Source organism: Periplaneta americana, chromosome 16 (genome assembly GCF_040183065.1).
Source record: "Periplaneta americana isolate PAMFEO1 chromosome 16, P.americana_PAMFEO1_priV1, whole genome shotgun sequence".
NCBI classification, from domain to species: domain Eukaryota; kingdom Metazoa; phylum Arthropoda; class Insecta; order Blattodea; family Blattidae; genus Periplaneta; species Periplaneta americana.
In genome coordinates this window covers 166,915,604-166,934,843 of record NC_091132.1, presented here as the reverse complement: position 1 = coordinate 166,934,843, position 19,240 = coordinate 166,915,604, and the positions used below count along the sequence as shown (strand labels likewise).

The window sequence follows — 19,240 nt, the reverse complement described above, 5'->3', positions numbered from 1 at the left end:
ATTAACCTAAAAACGTGTAAACTAGTTTCAATACTAACTGATATTTGCATTAAAATGTGTGAGAACATCGTCTGTAAAGCCAGTTGATTTTCAACTGTTTCATCAAAGAGAGAGAGAAAACAATCCTCACCGCTTCTTGAATATGTGTCTCAATACTTGTGAGGATGATCATGAACATTGGATTCAGAGCATGATTTCGTTTCGTTTCTGGTTGTAACTGAGGTCGTAATCTTTGTTCAAGTGCTTTTCACTACAAATTCGGTAACCAGTATCTCGTTTACTTTTATGATCGGGTTCAATGAACGGATCTTCTCGCACGTGGAAAATAAGAGGATGATGTAATTGAATAGGTATCATCATCAGATGGGATACGAAAAGAATCAGAAACCTGAAAATAAATATATTAATTTGTAATTTAACTTAACCTAGAAACGAAATATTAAAAGTGTGCATGATATTATTTCACCACAATCACAAATTAAAAATTAACGGAAGTTTGTTTACATGCAATAAAAATAAACTTCTCACCATTTTACATATAAGGAGAATCTTTTCACTTCTTTTATTTTTGGAAATATTCTGTGGACTTTAGTTAATATGATAAGTGAAGAAGATTTGTCAGTTATATTAAACACGAAATAACCTAAAATTAGTATTAATACAACAAAAAATTCACAGTTGAGTTTAATTGATGTCTTAATCTGAAGTTAATTGTTTATGCAACTGTTTTTATGGTTTGTCCAATTTAGCCATTAATATAATAAGTTTTAAGATATATGAAGCTATTTACGCTGTCAATTGAGCCTTCGCTAATCTTCTTTCTTTTTTTTTTTATATCTATGAACATTTTTATAACAGCATTGCAGATCTTGCAGATCAACACCACAAAGGAGAATCAAGTGAGGAAAATTTACATTCTTTCAGTCTGCTGCAGGATGAATGCACAACCATTGAAGACGATCATGAAAATAGAACTCATTTAAGGAAACCTTCATGTGAAGGAACTATTGACTGTCAGATTAACGATAATTTGTTAACAACTACGAAAAACTTGAAAAACGCTCCAGTCTACACAAATTCGAAAGTTCAAGCCTGTGCGATATTTGCGGAAAGATTTTATCTAATTTAGGAAATCTTAGAATGCATTTGCGGACTCATATAGGTGAGAATTATTTATATGTGATATATGCGGTAAGTGCTTCACGGTGTTGGAAAATCTCGATGTTCATTTACGTAAGCACATAGGCGAGAAGCCATTTATGTGTGATATCTGCGGTTTGTGCTTCTCAGGATCAAAGATACTCAGAATGTATCGACACCATCATTCAGGCGAGAAAGCATTCACATGCAAAGTTTGTGATAATCGATTCTCAACTTCGAGTAGTGTGAAAATCCATATGCGCCAACACACAGGTGAAAGGCCATATAAGTGTCGTATGTGTAGTGATTGCTTCTCCACATCTGAAATCCTGAAAATGCTTGTTCGACGTCACACAGGCGAGATGCCATACAAATGCGATATTTGCGGTAAGCGTTTCATATCAACTCAAGGTGTACGTCTTCACAGTCTGGGAAGGCCTTTGGAAAAAAATGAACTCTGTAAGTATTTATTTGCTGCAAATATAAGAAAACATGCACGGAGAAGACTTACATGTGTTACATTTGTGGATATTCTTCGAACAATAAGAGTTCTCAAGAACAAGTTGCTACAGACATTAAAACGAATTTCACATGCGTTATTTGTGGGAAAGGTTTCGTTCTTCAAGTCATCTGGAAAATCATTCACTCTGTCATACAGACGAAAAGCCGTTTAAATGCGATATTTGTGGTAAAAGTTTCAAATCTCGAAAAACAATTCTTTGTCATATGAGTGCCCATGATGGCGACAAAACTTATGAGTGTGACGTTTGTGGCGTTAGTTTCAACCATTTCACAGCACTGAAATGTCACGTATGCCAACACAGTCGTTAAATTTTATTGACAGTTTCGAAAATGTAAAACATGTAAAAACCAAAGAGACTTTCCTAGACGAACTATTTTCTGTGTGAATGTTGTATAATTCATATGAATAGTTTTGGGAGAAACTAGCGCACAGGTAGTTCTGATTATTTCGGAAGTCGTTGAATTTGTATAGCTTTTTTTGTGGAGATGGAGTCGAAAAGTTAAGGATTTTATAGTTGAGTCACCTGAATTTTGTTTCTGGGTTTGTATTTCTTTAGAGGGCGTGTCTGGTCAGTAGAAGGACTCGAATATATGTGAAGAAAGAAAAATTGTTCGAAAATGTAGTACATTACATTTGAAATGAGAGGTGCATCGTAATAGAGGAAGGAATGTGATTTGTAGTGAAAGAAGGAAACGTAGCCATATAAAACATGATGCGATACAATGTCAAAAATTCATAACTTGTGTTAATGGAATGAACACTCAAAATAGTGAAACAGAACATAATTAAAAACACACATAATTTTCAAAATGCGACTTCCTTTGTACATCCGCCATTATATGAGCTTATTACAGACGAGCACTGACAACTTAAAAAAAAAATCATCAACCTATGCCCAGCACTTGTAAATCCTTCACTCAGTCGTTGTCTTCATATTCTCGTAGTTCACGAGAATTGAGGACCTTGACGTCCTCTATGCTAAGCTATCCTAACCAAAATAATAATGATAATGATAGTCTCATCTTGAAGACATCGATCATATAGTTTACTGACAATTTTGGTAAACTTTTACAATAGCGTTACCAAAAAAGGAACATTCTTAGATTAGTTTCAGAATATGCAAGGCATACCGAAAGCCTAAACTTACCCAACCTAATCTGTCACTGTCTGGTATATATAAGGCAAAGCTTAAGCTAACCTAATCTAACCTCTCAGATTTATATGTGCAAGGCATACCAGAAGACTAGACTAACCTAACCTAACCTATCACATATTCGTATATGCAAGTCATAAAAGGCTAAACTATACTCACCAACCTAACTGTCACAGTCGTATATGCAAGACATACCAAAAGCCTATAGTAACCTAACCTGTGACAGATTAATGCAAAGAAAACGAAAGGCGCGTATCGCGATAGTAACACGTATAAAAATGAAGGGTACAAGGAAAGTATGAGTTTTGTACACTTTAGCAAATAGTTCAGGAGAACAATTTATTTAAAATCTGTCTTTAACATATTCTTTCTATGTGTAACACCTGTTCACGTTATCTGAGTGTTTTATTCATAGATTAAAACTACCTGAAAGCCAGATTTGTATAATACATTCGTTACTGGAGGTACGTTAACAGAAAGCCACAATTTAAAGTGACACAGTATTTGTGTGCACTCACAGTTGAGTTCTGGCGTCTTGTCAGCTCATGTGAGTTGTGTGGATATAAATTGAAAAATTGTGACGGTGTCGTCTATAGTTCCTGGGGTAGCTCAGTCGGTAGAGCGTTCGCGCGCTAAGCGAAGGGTCCTGGGATCGATACCTGGCCCCGGAACAATTTTTCCTTGATATTATTCAAACCTGCTTTACAGGGAGCTAATACCTGAAAGCCAGATTTGTATAAATTAAAATTGTTTTGTGTGGAACATTTTATTCATTCATCCCTCTACACACAACATGCAAGACTCGTTTTTCTAAAAAAGTGGACGAAGTTCTTTCTTTCCCTGTGTCTTTCAAATCCGAGAGTACACTACCTTCAAACTATCGTAATGTCACCAAAGTTATGTTGGTACGTCTGAGGAAGGAGTTATAAAATAGTGTATAAGCAGACTATGAAGGGAACTACCTCTGCGCTAGTTTAGTCTAGGTTTATTTGTTGATATCTTAATGAAATAAAAATTTGTTTCTTATACCAGCTTTTCCCAACTTGTGGTCCGTGGTGATTTGAAAGGTTTTTTTTTTTTTAACGGTATTCTGATTAAGCTCAACTTTATCACCTTCTCTCATTTTTATTAACTTTTTGGAGTAGTTTATATTAATTTCAGATGTTTTAGACATAGAGTTTAGTAGCAATGGGTTTGCTTGTGAGACTTGTCTTGGCTTGCAAGTTTTCCCCCATCCTTTATTATGCATTCTAGCTCTAAAAGCCTTGTACCTTATGTTTAAATGAACAATAATTCTGAGAATAAAGCCCAAAGAGGTCCATATCCTACATAAATTTTAATACAGGCATCGTATTCAAAGGTTTTGAATAATAATAATATGAATACTTTGCTAAAATATTTAACAATTAGAGGAAAAGTGTAAAAGCGTCAACCGTTGAAGATTAACTGTTAGGAATTTGCGAAGTTGATGATAAATGTGTGTGTTGGCATTCTGTTATGGGTAAGAAAGGAAGAAAAATTCTGGTCAAGATTGAAGACTTCAGTAGGAAGAGCAAGGAGTAAACTGAAGATAAAATCATGGGAAAGTTTTTTTTTTATGTTTTATTTAATTGGTTGAACCTGAAGATCATTGTGTAACTGATTGTTTCTTATGTACCAAGGTGCAGTAACAGGTGATTGTAAAAATTTATTTTGAAAATTTTGCAATTTATTTAGATCACAGTGTGCTACACACCCAAAATTGACCATCCGTATGTGATTACAAGTCTGATTAATGTCTTGAACGATAGAATCTTTGTTTGCACATTTGATCTTCTGTTAATGAAGGATCATACGTGACCAGAAGGCTGTTTGGGTGTTTGTAATGTTTGTTCAGTATAATATTTCCAAGTTACAATAATATTGTTTAATAATAGCTGTGGATCATCAGAATATTCTCGCAATATAAACAGTTACACTTGACACTTAAAGGATTAAGAGCTAGTTTCCATCTTTGTGACCATATGTCTTAGGCCACATTAAGATCATTTTGAATTTGTCGACCAAATATGTGAGCACCCACAAACAGTGCAACAGAAGTATCTGTAAAATTTATAAAATCATTTTATACATGGTGGACTGTAATAGTAATGTTATCAATTTCAGGGCGTTATTCTTTAAGATATTTCAAACACAAAAGTTTAGTACAATTTTACTCGCTTTTGCTTTCTTTTCAAGATTAAATTTATTTTATATTAAACATTTCATAGTGTGTTCTGGGAAAGTCATTGATTTAATTCCCAATTTGCTCAGTCAATTTAAGAGAGCAATGTATTATGGCAGCGTTTCTCAAACTTTTCTGATCACTTTTTAAAATCAGAACAGTTCCGCAGACCACCTTACTCTTGTTCCCTTCGAAAGCAAATTATCATTTATTGAGCATATTTTAATACCAGTATACTTACATTTTAACGTAGAAATAATTAATTAAAATTAATTTAATTCAATTAATTTTATATTAGTATTAACTAAGTATTAATTGTTAAAAGTACAACATTCCCCCACAATGATATACATAAATGATGGATTGACACATAGCCAGATAGATCACATCTTGATAGATAAAAGAAGACACACTGGTATAGTAGACATTCGAACCTTCAGGGGGGCAGACTGTAATTCTGACCATTATTTGGTAATTGGAGAACTAAGAGAAAGACTATCAGTAGCCAAGCGAGTAGAGCAACAAGTTAATATTAGAAGATTCGATATTCCGAAATTAAAGGACGAGGAAACTAAGCAACGTTATCAGGTCGAAATTTCAAATAGGTTTGCCGTATTAGCAAGTTCCGACGAAGTTGAGGAAGAGTTAGATGTTAATAGCATGTGGGAAAATATCCGAGATAATATCAAAATTGCAGCTGAACAGAGCATAGGTTATTATGAAACTAAGAAAAAGAAACCGTGGTTTGATGAAGATTGTTGTATGGTACTAGAAAGAAGGAAACAGGCAAAATTGAAATTCTTACAGGATCCAGTTGAGGCGAATAGAGATAATTATTTCAATAAAAGATGGGAAGCAAATCGTACGCTTAGGAATAAAAAGAGAGATTACTTGAAGGAAAAACTGAATGAGGTAGAAACAAATAGTAAAAATAAAAACATTAGAGAAGGGCATAAAGGAATTCAAGAATGGATATCAGGCAAGGGTAAACGTGATCAAGGATGAGAATGGTGACTTGCTTGCAGATGCTCATTCAATCCTGAACAGATGGAAAAACTATTTTGGACAACTGCTAAATATACATAGGCCAAATAGAAATGATCGGGACGAAATTGAAATACAAACTGCTGAGCCATTTATACCCGAACCCACACTTTCTGAAGTCGAAATTGCGATAGAAAATCTGAAAAATATAAGTCTCCAGGTATCGATCAAATTCCAGCAGAATTAATACAAGAGGGTGGAAGCGCATTATCTAACGAAATTTATAAGCTTGTATTTGCTATTTGGGGAAAGGAAATTGTACCGGATCAATGGAAGGAGTCCATAATCGTACCTATCTTTAAGAAGGGGGACAAGACTAACTGTAGTAACTTTCGAGGAATATCACTTTTGTTGACGTCGTACAAAATTTTGTCCAATATTGTTTTGAGAAGGTTAACTCCATATGTAGATGAAATTATCGGGGATCATCAGTGTGGTTTTAGGTGTAATAGAACAACTATTGACCAGATATTTTGTCTTCGACAGATAATGGAGAAAAAATGGGAGTATAAGGGTACAGTGCATCAGTTATTCATAGATTTAAAAAAGGCATATGACTCGGTTAAGAGAGAAGTTTTATATGATTTTCTTATTGAATTTGGTATTCCCAAGAAACTAGTTCGATTAATTAAAATGTGTCTCAGTGAAACATACAGCAGAGTTCGTATAGGTCAGTTTCTGTCAGATGCGTTTCCAATTCACTGTGGGCTAAAGCAAGGAGATGCACTATCACCTTTACTTTTTAACTTTGCTCTAGAGTATGCCATTAGGAAAGTCCAAGATAAGAGAGAGGGTTTGGAATTAAACGGGTTACATCAGCTTCTTGTCTATGCGGATGACGTGAATATGTTAGGAGAAAATCCACAAACGATTAGGGGAAACACGGAAATTTTACTGGAAGCAAGTAAAGAGATAGGTTTGGAAGTAAATCCCGAAAAGACAAAGTATATGTTTATGTCTCGTGACGAGAATATTGTATGAAATGGAAATATAAAAATTGGAAATTTATCTTTTGAAGAGGTGGAGAAATTAAAATATCTGGGAGCAACAGTAACAAATATAAATGATACTCGGAAAGAAATTAAACACAGAATAAATATGGGAAATGCCTGTTATTATTCTGTTGAGAAACTTTTATCATCCAGTCTGCTGTCAAAAAATCTGAAAGTTACAATTTATAAAACAGTTATATTACCAGTTGTTATGGTTGTGAAACTTGGACTCTCACTTTGAGAGAGGAACATAGGTTAAGGGTGTTTGAGAATAAGGTTCTTCGGAAAATATTTGGGGATAAGAGAGATGAAGTTACAGGAGAATGGAGAAAGTTACACAACACAGAACTGCGCGCATTGTATTCTTCACCTGACATAATTAGGAACATTAAATCCAGACGCTTGAGATGGGCAGGGCATGTAGAACGTATGGGCGAATCCAGAAATGCATATAGAGTGTTAGTTGGGAGGCTGGAGGGAAAAAGACCTTTAGGGAGGCCGAGACGTAGATGGGAAGATAATATTAAAATGGATTTGAGGGAGGTGGGATGTGATGATAGAGACTGGATTAATCTTGCTCAGGATAGGGACCAATGGTGGGCTTATGTGAGGGCGGCAATGAATCTCTGGGTTCCTTAAAAGCCAGTAAGTGAGTAAGTAAGTATTAACTAATTAAGCTAATGTTAATAGAAGAAAGTTTCTTAGACCATCTGTAAAAACAGAAATAAAAAAAAATTAATGCAGAAACATGCCCGATTTTCAACAAGTAAAGATGCAATTTAGCATGTTCCATTATTGGTGTACGACGTACAGTGCATGGCCATTTCAATCTGCAGACTGGTTGTCGCCAAATTAAGAAAGACATAAATACATGAAAAGGTTCGGTACTGTGTCCTGTTATGAATTAGGGTAGTCCCTATCTGGTTACAGACACGACGTCAGATGTCCAGGAAAAGATAGCGAGAAACACCACGTTCATAGTGCTTTAAATCCCTCTTTTGTTGCTGGGAGTAGAGTGGGAAGTCAATAGACGTTTAGGGTAAATAAATTTCATAAAATGTCAGTACTGGGAGAAAAAGTGAAAGGCGATTGCCATGTGTCATTTACAAACTCTGAGCTTTTCTGCTATAGTTTGATACGGAATTCGTTTGAATTCTTTTTTGAAGGACCACTAGGACCACAGGTGGTCCGCGGACCATAGTTTGAGAAACGCTGTATTATGGTAATAAATCATTGAAAGAATTTTAGTTTTGTTCTTTAAATGTGCAGAAATTTGATCCGAACAAATGTAACATTGTAATATTTCTTTCCAGAATGAAAGGTTAATGTTAGTTCGGATCTAATTTCTGCACATTTAAAGGATAAAACTAAAATTCTTTCATTTATTTTCATAATACACTGCTCTCTTAAATTGACTGAGCATATTGGGAACTAAATCAAAGGCTTTCTCGAAACACACTATGAAACATTTCATATTAAGCAATTTTTATCTCAAAGAGTGAGCAAAATCGAGGAAAGAGTAACTTTTTATTTTGAAATATCTTAAAGGCTAACTCAGTAAAATTAATGACAATACTTACGGTTCACTTTGTATATAAAGTGAAAAGAACGGGTCTGAGTGGTGATCCTTGGTTAACACTATGTTATATTTCGAGAAGTGGAGAATGTTTTATCAAGACGATCGATGAATTGTCTGTTGTTTAGAAAATTAGTTACTAAGCTTGCAAGACTTGCATATCTGTCCCAGATTTTTAGTTTTCTAAATTCTTATCTTCATAGTCCAACTTGAACTGTGTTCATCGTTCAGGATAGACTGAAGCAACAATAAAGAAATTAAACTTCTGGTTTTGCTGAGTTATCTATCAATCCAGAATTCGAATTATTTCTCACTTTCTCTGAATTTGTAGCTGCATATTATTTCTTGTGCGATATATTTGGAAGTATAAAAAAAAAACTTCATTGATTGGCATTATAATTAAGGTAATATTATCCTTTTTGCAATAAAAAACATTTGTATGAAAAAGCTCTTCTTCCTGAAAAATTATATTTTTCCTTTTGAAATAAAAGAAGGGCTGTTAAAATGATTAGAATAATTATCTCCTGATTCTAATTTAACAAGCGTTTTTCCTACAATGCCCCTGTTATAATCATGGTTGCGTACACTACCCATATATCCTGATTTTTCTCGAATTACACAATGCGCTATACTGGAGAATTACCATGGTAGCTTTGAACGTTTACCACCAAATTTAACTACATACACAATGTTGCCAACATAAGAACATGATTTTGGTCTGTGGTGTCATTAGAAGGTGAAATTTGTTTCTTTTTGTCTCTACCTCCTTCGTTCTGAACATTACTGAGAGATAACACCACTGTTACTCTCATCTATTGCAATGATTTTGCCCTGGACCACCAATTTGCTTAGACGACATTTCTACATAGAAGATTAAGACAGATCTTACAAGCGATCTCCAGTTACTAACAGTATGGTCATCAAAAAAGTGTGTCCATTTTATCTCGAACTAAAATCTCTCTCGCATTTTCTTTTGTTACATCACTGCCAAATGAATTTATCTCTTCGGTATTGATGTTTCTGGTCGGTCATGGCCTTTATGACAGTTTTTGTTTCGTAATATTGATAGACTGTAATATAATTAAAGAGGTGAATAATTTCATGGCCCCTAAAAGTTTATTATTATTATTTTTTTTTTTCGTAAAAGGCTAGGTATTTTGTCTAGGCCACAAATAAAACTGCAACGCGGTCATAATTATGTACTTAATGCTTTGGTGAACATTAACCGGAAATTTACTTTCCATTATTTAAATGATATTCCGTGAACCACATCTTTTTTCCTCTTTATTTCGTTGTCATAACCTACTTTAAGATCTTACTACATAAGCATTTTCTTTTAGTGCATTCAAAACATTGTCGTTGTTCTGCATAAATCTTGCATTTGACTACTAGAGTGATTTATTTAAGAATATAGTCGCGAAGTTTACTACCACCATTTCGTTTGTCTTCTGTTTGACACGGCTCGGTACGGCCCGGTGACTATTTGCCAGCGAGTAACGTCGACTATCGACATTGCTCTGCCGTGTGTATTGTCCAGTTGTTCCTTACAATGTAACATTTAATGTTATTTGCATTAGGATACGTGTATGAGAGTTAATTTCTGCTCTGGTCTTCTTAAAAAGCAAAATATAGACGTAAACTTAATGTTGAGGTAGACTTACGACTTAAGAGAATCTACTTTTCAGCCAGACTTCGCAAAGCAACATCAACCTTATGGTAAGTCTAAGAAATTGGTTTTATTTTGCACAGCAATGTGAACTGATTTTGTATTTATGTATTTTGAGATATGTTTAAAAGGTCAAGCTGAAATTTAATATCACTGTCTGTTTATTAAAGATGTTTAATTCGCTAAATCATGCAGATGTATAATGAATAGAATATAATTTTATCAAGAGTAATCTCACTAGAGGTTTTGATTTATCTAGAGAAACTCGAATGGGATTTAATTGACTATTAGAAGAAAGTATATAAAGATTAGAAGAAATAATACAATAAAATATTAATCTACTTACTAAAATTCTATTTCATTAATGTTAGCTTCACCAAAACGTTTGAATGGAGCCGCCATTTTTAGTTGACTATTTATGCGGTGAATAAATGACGATTGCAAAGCATGTTTTGTAGTACCTTAAAGAATTTGCAGTTTAAAATGTTAGCAAACAAAGCAACAAATGGTAGGAAGGTGATAAAAACAGAAGAAAGTATATTAAGATTAGGAGAAATAAAGTAATATAATATAATAAATATTAATTGGCTAACTAAAATTCCTTTAGCATTTCTCACCGTGAAACGAGCGGGCTCAAATTCTGGTTGGGACAAGTACTGGTACGTGGTTGAGGTTTCTTCCAGGTTTTTCCCTTTACCAGTTAAACAAAATTGATGGTCCGAGGTTCAACATGAATATGGACAAAATTTCTATGCATAAGAAATTATTTGATAATGGAAACAAATTTCAAGGAAGCGGTATTTTTCTCACTTTTGATCTTCATGTATGCAACAGTATATGTATATTTCTGGTTTAATGTCAAAATAAGTGCTTATAGAAATTTTGGCCACCCCACCGCAATTACAAGGCGTCCAGAAAGTGATTTTCCCTGGGGCCGTTTACAGAAAAAAAGCACAATTTCATCGAAAGATTTATTGGAACAGATACAGCAATTGTTGCGCTATTTATCGACATGTTCCCCACCAGAAATGAGACATTTGCGGCACACTTCTAAGACACAAGTATACAAAAATTGATTCCATTTCCATGGATTCTCTGAGCCATTGAAAGCATAGGATGCACTTCCACTGGTCTTTACCTAATCATGTGTATTGTCCAGCTTTCCTGTTCAAGTGTTCTTAATTTTTTTTATAATTTTACTTTGCTTGTAATGTCATGTTACTCTCTATGCATACTGCCACTCGTCCATCGTTACCATATATATTGTAAAACATAATTTCTGGAGATCATGTAAGATGACGAATTGTTCAGCCATGTTATTAGAGCACTTCTCTCGTCACTCTTAATCCCATTGTATTGTATTGTATTTATTAACATTCCATGGTATTCATACATGCTTACAACTAGAATATGGAACAAGTCAAAAAACTTAATACTATTATAAAATCATAATTTATAGTCACAGTCTAGATGAAATATATACAGACGAGATTTACAATATAGTCTACTAGTACAACACATAGTTTTAGTATCAATCTCATGAAGTGTTATTGAATGTCATGAATTCACCTACAGAATAGAAGGCGTGAGAAATTAGGTACTTCTTTAATTTGGCCCTAAATAATTTTATGTTTTGAGTTTCATTTTTTATATCGATAGGGAGGCTATTAAAAATTTTTACTGCCATATAACGCACTCCTTTTTGATAGCACGATAGACTTGCCAATGGAGTATGAAAGTCATTTTTTTGACGTGTATTTATGCTATGAACTGTTGAATTAATTACAAAGTTTTCACGATTACATACGAGGAAGACTATTAATGAAAAGATATACTGACAAGCCATGGGCATTATTTGTAGTTTTTTTAAAATAATCCTACACGATTCCCTAGATTTGGCACCTACTATTATTCTAATTACTCTTTTTTGTAATAGAAATATATTGTTACTATCTGTGGAATTTCCCCAGAATATTATTCCAAAACTCATTACCCAGTGGAAGTATGCAAAGTATATTGTTTTTAAGGTATTGATATTTACTATCTTTTGCATAGATCTAATAGCAAAACAAGCTGAATTTAGTTTGGAGGTAATTTCTTTAATATGATTTTTCAAATTTAACACATCGATTTTTAAGCCAAGAAATTTGGTTGTTGTTGTTTCTAATAGGGATCTATTGTTATTATTGCGCTAAAAATTTTCGACGTTGAATTTGGACAGGATTTAAATTGAATTATGTTAGTTTTGTTACAATTTAATACTAATTTATTGACTGAGAACCAGTCACATATTTTGAAGAGAATTTCCTCTGTTGAAGATTGGAATGTGTTGGAGTTATTGGCTGTAATTACTATACTTGTGTCATCTGCAAATAATATGGGATGACCTACATGTTTTATAAGGGGGGCAAGATCATTTATAAACACTAGAAAAAGTAGGGGACCTAATATTGATCCTTGAGGAATTCCATTATTAATAGTTCCCCATGTCGATGTAGATTTCATAGTTGTATTGATTTCAACTTTCTGTTTCCTATCTATGAGATATGAGATTACGGACCATGATCACAGCGCGGTCATTTTGCTTCCTTTTGTGTGTATACATATATATATATATATATATATATATATATATACATATATATTGTCCACACCTGTGGAGTAACGGCTAGAGCGTCTGGCCGCGAAACCAGGTGGCCCGGATTCGATTCCCAGTTGGGACAAGTTACCTGGTTGAGTTTTTTTCCGGGGTTTTCCCTCAACCCAATATGAGCAAATGCTGGGTAACTTTAGGTGCTGGACCCCGGACTCATTTCACCGCCATTATCACCTTCATCTCATTCAGACGCTAAATAACCTAAGATGTTGATAAAGTGTCGTAAAATAACCTACTAAAATAAATAAAAAAATATATATATATATTCCATTTTGAATCTTGCTTACACTACTTTTAACACTTGAATATAAGTAATTGATTAACTAGCGGAGTTACTCGTGTTAATTATGTAAGTTTGTGCGGCTTATAGCTGTTTCAGTGCTTCATCACACCATCCTCAGAGCCATATGTAGCTTTCTGTAATATAGTAGAGTTTTTGAACATTAAAGAGTTTTCGAGAGCTAGGAATACTATACCACATCAGAGACTTCCTCAACATCAAGTCGTCGGCCTGGTTAGTGCAGTTGGTATAGCGCTGGTCTCCTATGTCCGAGGTTGCGGGTTCGATCCCGGCTCAGGTCGATGGCATTTAATTGGGGCAGGCTCATGTCAGTAGATTTACTAGCATGTAAAAGAACTCCTGCGGGACAAAATTCTGGCACACCGGCGACGCTGATATAACCTCGGCAGTTGCGAGCGTCGTTAAATAAAACATAACATTTTTTTTAACATGAAGGCTGGTTAATACAATGTTATTCTTTTAACTTTAGACTTCTCTAAGTGAAATCCTTCATTGTTAGTTGACTCTACTGTAACATTCTGGGGACTAGTTCCTTATTGATTTCTATTTAAAGTATGGTTCTTTTAGACGGGCAGACATTGTTGCTATTAACGGATGCTTAAAATGGGCTCTTGTTCTTGACCCTACTATCCGTTTCGAAAGAAACCTAATCAGGCCACCGAAGTTGATATTGAGAAGAAGTCTATATATGAGCCTTGTCTGCCGTATCTTTCTCAAAAGTACAACGTCCCTCTTAAACAATGGTCTGTCATTGGTTTGCTGTTTGGCAGTAGAGGTTCTATTTCCAAATTCACATGGAATTATCTTAGGGAACTTCACATTCCTTTTGATTATGTAATGTCTATTCTTATAAATATTATCAAAGACTCTCTTCAAATATTACATCATCATCTCTATTTCAATTAATCCACTTATATTATTTACCTTCAACAATTAACTTTCATTTTTTTTTAATGTATCACATCACATTATAGTGTATATGTTTATTGTATTCAGGACCCTTGTGGTCACTCAAATTTTTTTGAGCTGATGTCTATAATTTAGAATTTAATAATAAAGTATTTAAAAATGTTGTTGTGTTGTTGTTTTCTAATGCCAGGCATTTGACAATAAAGTCATTTGACCTCTTGCACTCCAATATTTTTCAAAGATATTGTTATGGTTAGCCACTGAAGCACAGATTTTGAGGTGTTCCGAAACCATTTCTTGATTTGAGTTGCACAATGGGCAGTTAGGGGACTGATATATTCCAATTCTATGCAGATGCTTGGCCAAACAGTCATGGCCTGTTGCCAATCTAATTGCAGCTACAGACGATTTGCGTGGTAAATCGGGAATCAACTGTGGATTATGATGCAGAGAGTTCCATTTTTTCTTTTGAGATTGTGTTATCAAATTTTGTTTATTGAAGTCTAAGTATGTAGATTTAACCCTAGGATGCATGGCCTCTTGGACTTACATCAATGCATAATGGGGGCCTCAAAGGCCGCCATTACAAATTAAATGGATATTGTTACCTTTTAAGTTCAATTTCAATGTTGTGGTATTTTTATTCAATTAGTTAATCAATGTAATGCTATAATAGAATAATTTATACACTATGTATATGTTATGAGTAGCTAAATATGATAAAAATTTCTCTATATGCACAAGTTCTGAAATTATAGTTCCATTATATAAAGAGGTCCTGCGCTGTGTCGTTGTCGTCTAAGGCATCCTGCTTAGGACTCGCGTTACAAAATGCGCGCTGGTTCGATTCCTCATGGGGGAAGAAATTTTCTCTTGAAATTTCTGCCAGTGTATGGGACCGATGCCCACGCAGAATTGTGATGCACTTGGGGAGCTATGATAGGTAGCGAAATCCAGTTATGAAAGCAAGCTGTAACGGCTGGTGTAATCATCGTGCTAACCCCACGATACCGCCATTCTGGTTGGATGATCGTCCACCTCTTTTTCGGTATATGGACTGAGTTCAGCAGCCTGCTGGTCGGTCATGGTCCTTCAAGGACTGTCGTGCCTCGGATTATTATTATTATTATTATTATTATTATTATTATTATTATTATTATTATTATTATTATATAAAGTGAAGTCCAATGCCCTTTTATTGAAAACAGTCTTCCCAAACAAAAACACTTTGCTCATTGCACGCATTCTTAGAACATTTTGAACAACACTGAGCAATTTTTCTTTCTATGTCACGTAGGCACAAAAAGCATCTTCTTTTTTGCATTATTCTTGCATGAAATCCATATCCATCTCCTGGGGCCGTTTGACTCACACCGGGCAAATGCTTGAAGGACATTCATGTTCTAGTTTGGATTGTTGACTCTTGCTTCATATGTGGTCTTATAAGTTCAAGGTTGTAACATCGCGCCAAGTTTGTTTCTTATGGCTGCTAAACGGCGTCCTTCCAGATTTGTACAGTATACAATAGGCTACAATATTAGTTGTGATGAAGTAACTCCATCCATGCTTCGGTATTGACGAATATTCCTCTTATGACACCTGGAGAAATTTTTGTAATATTATGAGTAGCACCCGGTTAGAAGGTGGTAGTGTTTCACTCCACTGCGTTTCGTCACTTCCGATCAGAATGTTCGCAGGCAGGGAGTATTTTCTGTATGATTGATTTCAGATGCTTCATCACTACTATAAAATTAAAATGTTGCAACAATGCCACTAGGATACAAATCTCCGAAGTGTCAACATTCACATATTAGCAGTAAAACATAAAATTGTAGAGCTGTATAATATATAAAGCAGGACAGGCCTGAGAGGCCCCCGCTGTGCATTATACGTGTAGCATTAACAAAAATTAATTTTAAACAGTTTATCTTAATGTATCTCCTTAAATGATCATACAACATGTTCTTAGATATATTTTAGAAGATTACATGAAGTTTGGTGCAATTTCGTAATATTTTAACACTTTTAAGAGATGAAAGAGTAATGGAACGGAGAAAAATTCTCTCCGGCGCCGGGATTTGAATACATATATACTTTTAAGAGAGTAATAAAGTTTATGAAAGGCCTCAAAGACCCCCGCCATGCATCCTAGGGTTAATAAATCTTTTCACAGAGGAATACGTAGATTTAGTAACAGGTTTGTAAGTAGCAGTGCTGCCCTACTTTGCTAAAGCATCCGCATTCTCGTTTCCCAGGATTCCACAATGGGAAGGTATCCATTGGAATAGAATTCTTTTATTGAGTGTTATTAGTTGAGAGAGCATTTTAGTTATTTCTGCTGTTTGAGATGAAGGTGTGTGTCTAGAGACTATTGACAGAATAGCTGCTTTGGAGTCTGACAATATAACTGCATTCTTAAATTTATTGATGTGAAATAGAAGATTCCTGAGACTTTCACTTATTGCAATGATTTCATCAAAACTTGTTGTTCCCTATCCAAGAGATCTATAAAGTGAGAAGAGACAGCACGTAACACCTGCACCAACACCTTGTTCTCTGGAGATGAAGGATCCGTCGGTGTACAAATGGAGCCAGTTTTGTGGAGGGTACCTAATATTAGTTGTCTCTAAAGACATTTGTTTCATTATTTCGGTGCTTACTTCTGATTTCAGTATTTCTTCTGTTAAATTTAGATTATATTCTATATTTAATAGAGTTAAAGGGTTTTGTTTAATATAACTGCATTTTAAAATTTATGGCAAATTATTCTGTTAATCATAAGCCCTTCGAGCACTGTACCATCTACATTTAACATATTGATAGATTGAAATTTTAAGACTTCTTAAATGTCTTCTTTTCCAGACGTGAACACAGTGACAGCAAGGAAGGTGGTAAGGCAGAGCCTGAGTATAAACGCAAGCTCTTCATTGGTGGACTCAGTTACGAAACAACGGATGAATCCTTGAAAAAATATTTTGAACATTGGGGAGAAGTTGTTGATGCGGTTGCTATAAAACATCGAAAAAGCAGGATATCACGTGGCTTTGGTTTTATTACTTACTCCCGTGCCTACATGGTTGATGCTGCCCAAAGAGCAAGGCCACACAGAGTGGATGGAAGAGCTGTGGAGGCAAAGAGGGCTGTGCCAAGATACATTATTGGTCATCCAGAAGAGACTGCCTCTGTGAAGAAACTTTTTGTAGGAGGACTTAGAAGTGATGTAGAAGAAGATGATCTGATAAAATATTTTAAAGAATTTGGATCAATTGTGTCTTGTGATATTCTTACTGATAAGGAAACTGGCAAGAAACGAGGTTTTGGTTTTGTTGAATTTGACGATTATGACCCTGTAGACAAGATATGCCGAGAAAGACCACACCAAATTAAAGGGAAGCCCGTTGATGTTAAGAAAGCAATAAGTAAGTTGGCGAAACGTGATCGAGAATCAGCTAGAAGTGGCCGTGAAGTTCAAGCTGCAGAGCTGAATACTGAGGGTGGCTACAACAGCGGAGACGTTAACCCATGGGACTTCCAGGAAAGCGCAGGTTCTGGGTGGGTTCAAGACATTGGCCAGTTTTATATTAGAGGCAGTGAAGACTGGGCCAATAACGGTATTGGCAGAGACTACCAACAGAATTATGCAGGTGGCCCAGTTAGAGACAGTTTTGGAGGAATCGGTGGTGGAAGACCAACTCCATATTGAGGAGGTGGTGGCGGAGGAGAGGGATGTAGCAGAGGTAGTGTTGCTAGGCGATACTAAATCATTGAGGAGTATGTCTGTGTTAGGTTTTGTGGTTCTACTACCCTGTTTTTTGGGCTAGTTGACAGAACAGACATAGTGAGATGCCAATATAAGAGAGAAGAGGCAGAATTTAGCGAGCAGTTTATCTGAACCATTCATTGTTGGGACAAACTAGAGATCTTCCTAACAGCCCATAGTCACATGAAATATAGGCGTTGTTTTCTTGTCAGTACTACTTTTTTATTTTTCGGATGCGTATTACATATTTCTACATTGTTTTCTTACTGTTGTTTCTTTTTTATACCCCTTCATCGCTGATGAAAAAAAGGACCTGTTAATTTTGTTCTCTTCCATTATATCTACGAGTAAAAGCAAAGCTGTTTCAGAAGGCAAATATGACCACAATGTGATATTCTTTTAAAGGTTGGATTTCTGTTGTTTGTTATGCTTTTCTGTCTAGAAATGTGTGTTATTTAGTATTCTGTTATGAACAAATTACCTTCTGATATTTCTGCCTTTTTACCAATGGTCACTACTGCATTGACTCGTTCATTTAGTTTGTATGTATGTATGTATGTATGTGACTGGTGTATGAGTGTATGTGTGTATTCTTATATGTACAGTTGGATATTTATGTAAGTAGCACAAGTTTTGTAATATCGATTCCAAGTGTGGGTGATATAAGAGACTAAAATCATAATATATTGGATTGCTTTTCTTTACATCTAAGTATTGCTCTGAGGAAGTAAAACCTATTTCGTTTAATTTGTTACTTTTCTTTATCTGATTAAAATATTAGCCAAGAATAATATCGGAATAGATTTGTAATGTATCACTTTAAAGTTTTCATTTCAAATAAAGAAACATTAACACTCATTTAAATTATTATTATATATGATATATATTTAATGTCATCAAAAAAATCATACAAGTAATGGCGCACCTTCACATTGCTGGAGAAATCATTGCAATAAGTGAAAGTCTCAGGAATCTTCTATGCCACATCAATAAATTTAAAAATGCAGTTATATTGTCAGACTCCAAAGCAGCTATTCTATCAATAGTCTCTAAACACACACCTTCATCTCAAACTGCAGAAATAACTAAAATGCTCTCTCAATTAATAACACTTAATAAAAGAATTGTATTCCAATGGATACCATCCCATTGTGGAATCCTGGGAAACGAGAATGCGGATGCTTTAGCAAAGAAGGGCAGCACTGCTACTTACAGACCTGTTACTAAATCTACGTATTACTCTGTGAAAAGATTTATTAAATCTACATATTTAGACTTCACCAAACAAAATTTGATAACACAATCTCAAGGGAAAAA

General features: G+C 34.9%; 1 protein-coding gene across 9 annotated transcripts in view; it reads left to right on the top strand.

Moving 5' to 3' along the window:
• LOC138691813 (heterogeneous nuclear ribonucleoprotein A1, A2/B1 homolog) overlaps nt 1–18,774 on the top strand; it is a 45,002-nt gene extending 26,228 nt beyond the window's left edge. For all 9 annotated transcript variants that reach the window (XM_069814275.1, XM_069814271.1, XM_069814276.1 and 6 more), the window contains one exon: nt 17,026–18,774. In XM_069814275.1, coding sequence (XP_069670376.1) covers nt 17,026–17,866 — 841 coding nt within the window. In that variant the 3' untranslated portion in view covers nt 17,867–18,774. The remainder of the gene's footprint in view (nt 1–17,025) is intronic.
• Nucleotides 18,775–19,240: the final 466 nt, after the last annotated feature.